We start from the raw sequence: 10,573 nt of genomic DNA, 5'->3' as shown, positions 1-10,573 counted from the left end.
AGGGACCCCCCAACCAGAGCTGCCTGACCTGCACAAGGCTCAGACTTATAGTTGAATGTCTACTTCAGTTCTTACTGCCAGGACTCAGACATGAGGTCAGTAGAGCTGGGAAAGGAGACAAATCAAAGGACCTAGGCCCCGCCTCTCTGCTGCCCCTCTGACTGCCATGGTTTTGTGGGTTACAGGTCAGTCTGTTCCCAGGAGATTCCTCAGTCCTCACAGCCCTCTCACCAGTTCATTAGAGGCTTAAAGACACCAGGTCCCACATTAGCTTTGCTCATCCAAAATCCAAACCTACTTTGTTTCCACACCTCTTCTACTAAAGCTGATCCTTTATACAGCCAGTTCTCCCTCCTGGCTTTACTTCCTTCTCCACCCAGGGTCAGCCATTCAAAGACTGTGCTACGGCACCCAGTTCCCGATGCCTCCACTCATCTTCCCCCACTGAACCGGGCTGGAGGCAGCCATAGGTGGGAGAGTTCGGCACCTTCAGGTCTGAATCCCAGCCCTGCTGTCTCCTAGAACTTGGGCTCCTGACTTCATCTCTCCAAGCCGCTTTCCTCCACTGTAAATCTAGGATTAATGACATCTACCTCACAGAGATTAAATGGGCTAACTGATGTCAAATGCCTAGAATAAACACTGAGCCCCTGCGGCTTAGCTTTCCACCTTCTCCTGGATCAACTCAATTTCACCTTCCTCTAGTCCTGCGCCTAGTCTGCTGAAAACTATTGGAAGAAATGAAATTACCTGAGGATCAATATCCCTACAAAACTATGGCATCCAACTTCATCAGGATCTTTTTTCTAACTTTCAAAATTTTGTATGATGTGATTTTTAAAAAATTGTTATTGTTTTTAAATTACACATTATATAATCCACGCATGAATACATTCTGGGAAAATAGTAAAGAATTTAAGCAAAAGTATATAAAATGTGCAAAGGCAAGGAAAGTCTCTTCCTTCTCCACTCCCTTCCTTCCTCAGAGGTAACCACTGTTAACAGTTTGTACTGTATGTTTTCACACCTGTTTCTATGTTAAACATAGTATGTGCTTGCACACACACACGCGCCTGCGTGCACACAAACACACTCACGTGCACAGCTGCTACAATATTACAGACAGGGCTACAGTGAACATCCTTCAGTGTAACTCTTTCTGTAGGATGGACTCCTAGAAGTGGAATTGCTTGAGTGAAAGGAGAGAGGGAGAAAGACTGAAAAGGGGAACTCACTAGACCCCCTCTCTGCTCCAAGATAAGAGGGGTCCAGCCAGCGCCAAATGCAAGGCCTCTCTTGGTCATCTTCTCCAGATTCATGGGCCTCCTTATCTTTATCTCTCTTGGCACTCCTAAGCCTTTAGTAAATCAAGTGTTTTTGAATCTTCCAGGCTTTCTCAAATAAGGGAGGGACTGGGTGACCAAAACTGTAAGGAAGGAGCAATGCCCCCTGGAGGCCAGAATGGTGGTGGAGTAAGACCCCAGGAGGACACTGTCGCCCTGTTCAGGTGTGCACCTGCCTCTCCCTATTCTATTTGACTCCAGACCTTGGTTCTTGTAGTCTACCTGGAGCCCTGGATTGACTCCTCCACTTCCAACAAAGGGCTCTGTCCCTAGTGCCCATACCACATGCCCTGCTCCTTGGCTCTATCTACACTTTCCTGTTAGACAAGAAGGTCAAATCCTCTCTGACCTACTGATAAAACCTAGGATTCTTAATATTGTTGTCTTTGGTTGTAAATGTCAGAAACCCAACTCCATCTAGCTTTAGCAAAAGTAGGTTCTTAGGGGTTTAGAGGGGTTCACTTACCCAAAATACAGGAAGGGCAAGGTGAACTCAGCACCAGGGACCCGGATACCACTAGGTCTCTCTCACAGTCCTGACAACTTGACTGTCCAGACTAGGTTTTCTCGAGGATGAAATCGCCTTTGGGAGGCCCAGGTCTCCAGCTTCATAGCCATATGACTACACTGTTGGTTTTCACCACAGCAAGGAAGTCCCTTTTCCCAAGTTCTTACATGTAGTGTTCCAGGGGGTTTTATCCCTACCCTGAGGGCTGGCTTCACTGGTGTATGACCTGTGCAGTCACAGGGCTTCATGCTTAGAACGGTCCCACTCTTGGTTTAATGCTCTGATGTCACCATCTTGAAATTCTTAATAATTGTTAAACAAGGGTCCCACATCTTCATTTTACACTGGGTCCCACAAATGATGTAGCTGGTCCTGCCTACCACCCTCTAAAAAGCTCACTGTTCAGATGTGTGCAGGGGGAGAGGCAGTGCAGGAGTGTGGGGGACTAATGTGGTGGCCCAGGAGAAATTCCCAGGTTCTGCCCAGGCAGGTCATGCTGTTATCTAATAACAAGAGTCCTCTCCTTGTTCTGCCCTGGCCTAGTCCTCTTCTCACTTTGCCCCAGCCCCGCTCAGGCCTGGGTCTCACTCAGCTGGCCCTGGTGGGTGGGCCAGGCCTCAGAGACCATCTCCTCAGGAAACAGGTTGCATGGGGGTCCAGTGACATGCTGAGGTCACACAGCTGGGTGGGCAGAGCCAGAACACCCACGGTCCTCCAGCTCTTGGTCTTTCCCTGGGGATCTCCCTCCCAATCTATACAGCCTCCCAACTCCCCAACCTGTGGCTCTCAGCCAGTTCCACCTGAAAAGTACTTCTGGGGGCTGGGATCCCTGCTGGCCACTCCTCCTTGAGGGGAGGAGCAAGGGAGAAGCGTGGGGTCTCCTGGCCTGGAGGAGGGAGCAGTGTGTCAGGACAGCCCCAGGATAGGCCCTGTGACAGCAATGATACCTACTAGCCTGATGGTGCCAAGTTCTCTGCCAAGCACTCCAAGTGTGTCAGCTCATCTAATCTTCATAATGGCCCTATAAGGTGGTTACTATTCTCTCTCCCACTCTTCCATTCACCCCACCCCATTTTACAGATAAGGACACTGAGATTCTATAGAACCAGAGCTGATGCCAGTCTTTTTTTTTTTTTTTTTTTAAAGATGACCGGTAAGGGGATCTCAACCCTTGGCTTGGTGTTGTCAGCTCCACGCTCAGCCAGTGAGCAAACTGGCCATCCCTATATAGGATCCGAACCCGTGGCCTTGGTGTTACCAGCACCACACTCTACCGAGTGAGCCACGGGCCGGCCCAGCTGATGCCAGTCTTTAATAAAACTCAATATCTATCCTTTACAAGGACTCTCTTAAAAGATAGAAGGATGCTTCTCTAATACAATGAAGTGTATTTATTTCCAGCTAAGAACCCTCAAGATATTTAATAGTGAAGCACTAGAACACTCCTCAGGGCTGGGACTCAGCAGGTCTACTTCTAAAGTGTCCTAAGGCCAAGGAACACCTCACTGACGCATAACTAATGGAATCAGAAATAATACAGAGGGCAACCACCATTGCTGCTATTGTCTAATATTGTCTAAATGTTCTGAGAAGTGCAATGGGACATGACTTAGAAACTAGAGTACAGATATTGGAACTGGAGATAGCATTTATCAATAGTAGCAAGTGATATAGTTTTATTTCCAAAATGCTAGAGAATCAACTCAAAAGTTGTTAAAGATTTCTCTACAATGGCCAGATTCAAAGTAAAAGAGGGATCTGTCATTGCTACTGTATACTAGAAATTACCAGTTAGAAAATACAATGACAAAAATCACAGAAAGTGCCAGGTACTATGTTGGTCCTTATATGGAACCCAAGTTTCCCCAGGCCTCACCTGGGATCATTGTAGTGGTCACAACCCACATTTTGCTGGTTCTTTCCGTACACTAATGTGGGTATCCAGCCTCCTGCAAATCTTCACCCAGTTATTTCTGGGAGTGTCTGAGGAGAGGTAGTGCGATCACCCCATCATTATCCCTGCCCCTGGCGTGGGTCCCATGTTAATGACTGGGCCCCAGGCACTGACTCCTGGTGCTGGGAAAGCTGAGGCCCCTGGAATCCTCCGGGTGCTGAAGCTCCTCTAGGTTCTAGGCACAAACCGGGGGAAAGCACACCCACACGGTGGCAAACTGTGTCTCAGTTTGCCCATGACTTTTCTGGTTTTAACACTGAAAGTCCTGCATCCGGGAAGCCCCTTAGTCCTGGACAAACCGAGATGATTGGCCACTCCACATTTCCTTCATTACCATCCTATCCACCCTCACCACCCCCGCCACACGTATGCGCATGCACGCCCGTGCACGCGTGCGCGTGCGCACACACACACACACACACACGATGTCCTACATTGTCTACTGGGCCCTGAAGCCACACTGTGCCCTGTGTCCTGCAGAGTTTACATCAGGGCAAGGAGCCCTTCCAGCTCCGTCTGCAGACTTTCTCTTGGGGACTCAGACTCACGCCCACACCGGGGCAGGACAAAGATGCCAGAGCCCTGCTGGCCTCCCCATTCTCCTCCCTAACACAGCACACACGCTTCTTCCCACGCCCTCCACCACCCTGCCACTGCTCAGGCTGAACCTGGAGCTCGCGCTTCACAGAAACATCCCATCTAAATCTCCCCAAAGCCTGCGATGTTTGTATGATTATCCTCACTTGATTGGAGAGGAAATGGAGACTCAGAAAGGTTAAGTACCTTGTCCTTGGTCACACAGCAGATGGCAGAATCAAGTCGCCAACTGTGGCCTATCTGACACCAAAGCCCAACGTGTCTCCATCATGCAAAAGCTTCCATGAAAATAAGCTTCGGCAATAATAAATTAAATACAGGAAACTGAGGAGACAAATATCACTGAGGCTTGAGAAGGAGAAAGTGAAACATAATATACCCCAGGGCAACTGAGGGCTGCTGCATTCTCAGGATAAATGTGAGGCAAAATGCAAAGTGGCACGCTCCTTACCAAAAGGACGTGGGGCTTTTTAAATGTCAGCCGCAGTGATCATGAATCACTCTTTTTAAAGCTCTTAATCCAAAGTAACCCTCCTTTTCTCCCTGGCTCCTCTCCTGATTCATCAAGTCCCTCTGCTGGCCTGAATCGCCCATCCCAAGTTCTGGGACCCAGGCCCACCAGGTCCCATGGGGAAATGGTCATTCTCTTCTCAGGGGACGTATATCCTGTGTGAGTGTCCCCCAGCCTGCTTGCAGGGAAAGGAAGTCATTTCCTACTGTGATACACACTCAGCTTCTCGCATGTCACAAGGAGGGGGGAGATTCTGACCTAAGTGGCAGTGCAGCTGGAAGAGTCAGATTCTGACCCGAAGTCAGTGTAGCTAACAGTCTGGGCTTCATTACAGCCAGGGTCCCAGATTCATCCCTTCCTGTACAGACTCTTTATTGAGCACCCAGCAGGGGTAGGCACCAGGCTGGACACTGATGATACAGTGATGACAACACAGCTGCTGACCTCATGGAGCTCATAATCTGGTGCAGGAGGCAGACATCATGCAGCTTCACAAGAGCGTAATTAGGAGCTGATGAATGCTGTGACGTGCAAGAAGCTGAGTGTGTATCACAGAAGGAAATGACTTCATCTTGGACGGTGGAGAGTGAGCACCGAGAAGGCTTCCCTGAACTGAGACATGAGTGAACAGCGTTTTTTGTGCTTAGCACACACTCATCTTCCTCATAACTGTACCTCTGGAAAATCACAGTCACCCCTAGTATCAACTCACATTATTTGGGTAGGACACTTAATGTGTGCCACTTCCCTGGCCACAGCAATTGACTTAGAGATGGGCACATGAATCAATCCAGAGTTAATGAGTGTTGATGTCATCAGTTGAGCCCTGATCCAGCCATGTCTGAAGGCAGAACTGTGCTTGGGTTTGTCAGCTTCATCAACCAATAACTTCTGCTTTTGCTTAAGTCACGTTGAGTCTGGTTTTTGGTTTGTTGCAACCAAAAGTATTCTATCTGCCCTATGAGGATGAATCAGAAGTAATGAGACAGACAAAAAAAAATATGTATAGGAAAAAACATTCCAGGCAGAGGTAAGAGAAAGTACAAAGCACAGACTCTGAAATGGGAGGAAGGAGCAGGGTGTGTTCGGGAACTGAAAGAGGGCCAGGATGGCTAAAGAACAGGAAGCAGGGGGTAAACGACAAAAACGCGGTTGGAGAGATGGACAAGGGATAAAGTCAGATCGTGCAGGGCCTTGTCAGCCATGACGAGGACATCAGCCTTTAGCCTCAGAGTAATAAGAATTCACACTTAAGAAGAAAGTCTGAAGGAGGTGGCCCCAAGTCAAAGGGGAGAGTCCTGTGAGGAGTCCATCAGTCCCTAAGTAATGCAAGCATTGTTTGCTGACCAGATAAATAATGCCTCCCACAGAGAGAGAGATCCATTTTTCAAATGTATGTACTTACCTTTGTATTTAATAAGTCATGAGGTCATTCAAAGGCGTGACTGAATCGAGCTGTTGTCATTTCACGTTTTCTCAGTCGTGAAACTAGGAGGATAGCTACCATCATGTGGAAATCTGAGAATTTTTTGGAAGTCCAGAGAGGGTTCTAGTAAAAGATCTGTGAAATTCCCAACCGCCCCTAGAAGAGCGCAGTGGGACCCTGATGCAAGGGGAACTAGGAACTTGTTGCAAAGGCTGAGGCCAGAGACACTGAGTTGAATGACAGTGGAGGTGATGACGATGATGATGGTAGTGAATAAAATTGCAGCTTCCATTTGTTGAGCTCTTCTATGCTGTTGGACACTGCGCTAAAGTCCTTTACAATAATTTTCTTCTTGAGCCTTCACAACACGCTCTGAGATGGGTGTATTAATATTCCTCTTCTACAGATAAGTAAACTAAGTCTCACAACAGGGAAGTGACTCGCCCAACGTCACAGAATAAGGACAAAAACCAGGCCTCTGTTAATCATCATCTTACATGTTTCTGTTCCACATATGATCTGTTGGGACCTCAGTTCATTCCCTTCCACCCCACTGCTCTGACCAGCTGGTTTCTAGATGGTTCAGCCAGTGGAGACATGGAAGAGATGAGAAGGCAGGAGGAAGGGGAAAGCTATTCTGGCTCTGGCAGCATCAGTGTCAGTGGCTCCAGCTGGGTTGGTGGCAGCACTAGTGTGGAGTGGAGGTCAGCAGGTAGTACTTCTAGCAGCTCAGCAAGGACATGTGTGGGCTTCTGGGCTACAGCAGCTTCCTGATCCCTGGGTAATGCCCTTGTTGTGCTTTTGCGCCTCCAGCCCTTCCAACACCTTCGTAATCAATACCCTCTGTTAAAACTGCTCTGCTTGAAATATCTCGAGTGGTTTCCATTTTCCTGGCTGGCACTGCTTGATACAATTTCATCGACAGGGTGCCTGTTAGGGGTAGGTACTCTCACTAGAAGACGTTATCACTGCCAGTTGCTGCCAGGGTAGTCTGCTGGGATCAACGAACCAAAGATAAGGCCATGATGGCATTTATTTGAACCTGCTGTCTGCCCTGAGAGCTCCTACCCACCATGCCATAGAAACCTCTCCTTAGGGTTCTACTGGGGTTGGAGGCATACAAACTTCAAGGGCTTGAGTCAGCTCTACAAAATCACATCACAGACTGGCCATGGACCCAAGATGATTCTAGAGGGAAAAGTTTTTGCAGAGAATCAGATGTTTAGTTCCAGGCTTGAGATCATCTAGGCAAGGAGCAACAGGTTGAGATGCAACAGCTTGTCTAAAAGTCAGTATTGCATTCACCCCCTGACTGCTATCAATACCTGTGGGACTTGACTTGAATAAATCTGTCTCAACCTCAGGCCCCCATCGATGACAGGAAGAGCCAAGCTGTGGCAGACAGTTTGTTTCTTACCCAACATCCATCGCCCCCTCACCTTCTACCCACTCTTCTTCCTGTGCTGTGTGGACCTTTCCCATGCCCAAGGGGTAAAGGTTGATTGGTTTCAGTCAACTGTAGTCATTCTTTTCTCCGTGTCAGGGATTGGTTTAGCCGTGGGCATGTGACACAACCCTGGTCAATGAGATGTATGGGGTGGTCTGGGGGATGGTATGGGGAGGGTTTTCTGGGAAAGTTTCCTAATTCTGAAAAAAGAAGAAAGATATCAAACCATTTTCTGCCTCTGGAATAGCAAGGCAAGAAAGTGATACCTGGAGCTGTTTCAGACATCTGGCCACCATGAGGGTCAGCCACCAACACCTGAGGATGGATCAGTGGAAAGATGGAAAGAACCTATGTCATCGCTGTAACCATAGAGCTGCTGAATGAACCAACTCTGGCACCACCCAGCATCTGAACTCCTTGCTATGTGGTGTAATACATTGTTGTTGTTTAAGCTATCCTTAGCTTATCAGGATCCTCTGTTACCTGCAGCCAGAAGCATTCTACTTGACACATTAGGCCACCAGATGAATTCCTCTGTCCTTTTTACATCTAACATTTCGTGATTCATCTCTCTCTTTTTTTTTTTTTCCTTTTTGTCTTTTTTCGTGACCAGCAATGGGATCGCAACCCTCGGTGTCGCGCCCGCACCGCGCTCAACCAGTGAGCGGACCGGTCTCTATATGGGATCCGAAACCTTGGCAGGAGCGCCGCCATGCTCCCAAGCGCCGCACTCTACCGAGTGCGCCACCGGGCCGGCCCTCATCTCTCTTTTTAAAGAAGGAAACCAAGGCAAGGCAAGAGGGGGATTGTAGAAGGCCACGCCACACATGTGTGGCAGAGCCAGGATCCCCAGTCTGCTGCATTCTCTCCCGCTATATCCCTTTGCCCAAGCCCCGTATACAGTGATGGAGATTTTTGCTAAATAGTTCTTTTTCTTAAGAAATGCTTCATTTTCTCACTCACCTACAGCTTCTCTGAGTTGCATGGGAGTACGGGATTGGATGAACATGATCCTAGTTGCTTTTCCACCCTGCAGTCTGTCCCTCTGCCTGTGTGCTCTTGGGACCCAGAAGATTACAGAAGTCTGAGTGGGGGGGGCAGGGCGCTGTCTCCCAGCTCCTAATTACCATGCTTGGTAGTGATACTGCTGCCAGCTCCTATGGACCACCCAGTTACTGGGCTCACAGCTGCAGCCGATGCAGAAGATCAGAAGGGGGTGAGTTCAAAAATATGAAAGCTGAAATGCAATATCTTGCCAGTGCCCACATGAAGGCAACATAGAGCTCAGTGAATTCTGATTTTCTGGCCTATCTTTGGTAGGAGAGCAGACCTGTGTAAATTCAGTGTTCTCCTGGCTCATGAAAGCAACCTCAGAGATTCTCCTTGTTGCTGGCTGTCCAAGCAACACAGCCTGGGAATCTCTGCTAGAATTAGCCCAATCCCAACATTAAGCAGGGAATCTAAGAAAGGAGAAGGACTGTATCCCTCCACAAAGGCTCAGCCACAGAGTCAGCTGGGGAAGCTGGCAGAACCAGAGTCGTATCATTACTGCAAGCATTCCTTCTTTCTTTTTAACTATGACTATTTATGCACATAAAAGCCAGACTTTCTCTTCTCTCACAGTGCTTGTTCTTGGACCCTAGAAGACCAGGTCAGGTTTGCGAGGTTCAGAGTGAGAGTCACAGGGGGATGAGGGGGCCACTTTCCCTCTTCCCTTTTCCAGGCTGACAGTCTGGGCTTACTCTTTGCTTTGGTTCTACGTCCAGAATCCAACTCTGGCTACCTTAAGCAAGAAAAAGGAATGTTGGGGAAGAATATTAGGATGCTCTGGGCTACAAGTAACACAATAACAACAGAACTTCTTATATCACATAATAAGAAGTTGGGCAACAGATGGTTCCCAAGATTGGGTCAGCAGCTCAGTGAGGCCACGGTGGCAGCAGCCTCCAAGATGGCACCACTGCTCCCCACCTCCTGGTGGTCACACCCTCATGTCGTCCCTCCCATGTTAAGAGGGTGGGCCCATGTAACCATTAGGACACTGCAGAAATGAAAGATCTGACTTTGGGATAGCTCATAGAAGACATTGTGGCTTCCACCTTGCTCTCTCCCTTGGATCAGTCACTCTGGAGGAAGCCAGCTGCCATTTCATGAAGACACTCAAGCAGCTCCATGGAGAGGCTCATGCAGAGAGGAACTGAGGCCTCCTGCCAACAGCCTTGTGAGGTGGCCATCTTGAAAGTGGATCTTCCAGCCCCAGTCCCACCTCCAGATGATGGCAGGCCTGACTGAAAGCTTGCTGCAACCTCGGGAGAGACCCTGAGCCAGATGACCAGCTAAGCCATGTCAAACTAGGACTTGAACTGAGTTTTTGATCCCACCCTCATGACATCCATGAAGCAGGCGTTATTATTACCAATGCTGCAGAAGAGCAAACTGAAGCACAACCAGGAAGTGGCAGAGATGGGAGACAACAAAGCTCTCTCTTTAAGGGTCAGATTTGGAGAGATGGCCCAGCTCTACTTACCCATATGGGCCTCAGAAATACCCTGATCTATGCCACTTGCCCTGGGTGCCTTCCTCAAGTACAGGGCTCTGCTTGTACTTTCCAGATCACCCAACAGTGTGGCCAGAAGGGAAATCCTGAGTCCCAGGTTCACTAAATCCCAGTCCTCCTTTTTCCCCAGCCCTTCAAGTGGGTCTGCACATAACCCTGCCTTGTGCTCATCCCTGGGCCTGGCAGCCACCCTCAGGCTCATCCACAAACCCAGACAGTTCCTGGGTTGC

General features: G+C 48.7%; 1 protein-coding gene across 1 annotated transcript in view; it reads right to left on the bottom strand.

Moving 5' to 3' along the window:
* Positions 1–3,191: 3,191 nt before the first annotated feature.
* The window catches only part of SLC28A1 (solute carrier family 28 (concentrative nucleoside transporter), member 1), a 70,074-nt gene continuing 62,692 nt past the window's right edge, over positions 3,192–10,573 (bottom strand). Inside the window, exon 17 of the mRNA XM_008565806.1 lies at positions 3,192–3,335. Within this exon, the coding sequence (XP_008564028.1) occupies positions 3,326–3,335 (10 nt within the window). The 3' untranslated portion in view covers positions 3,192–3,325. The remainder of the gene's footprint in view (positions 3,336–10,573) is intronic.

The sequence above is a fragment of the Galeopterus variegatus genome, unplaced genomic scaffold (genome assembly GCF_000696425.1).
Source record: "Galeopterus variegatus unplaced genomic scaffold, G_variegatus-3.0.2 Scaffold14, whole genome shotgun sequence".
Classification (NCBI taxonomy): domain Eukaryota; kingdom Metazoa; phylum Chordata; class Mammalia; order Dermoptera; family Cynocephalidae; genus Galeopterus; species Galeopterus variegatus.
This window is presented reverse-complemented; position numbering and strand designations above follow the sequence as displayed.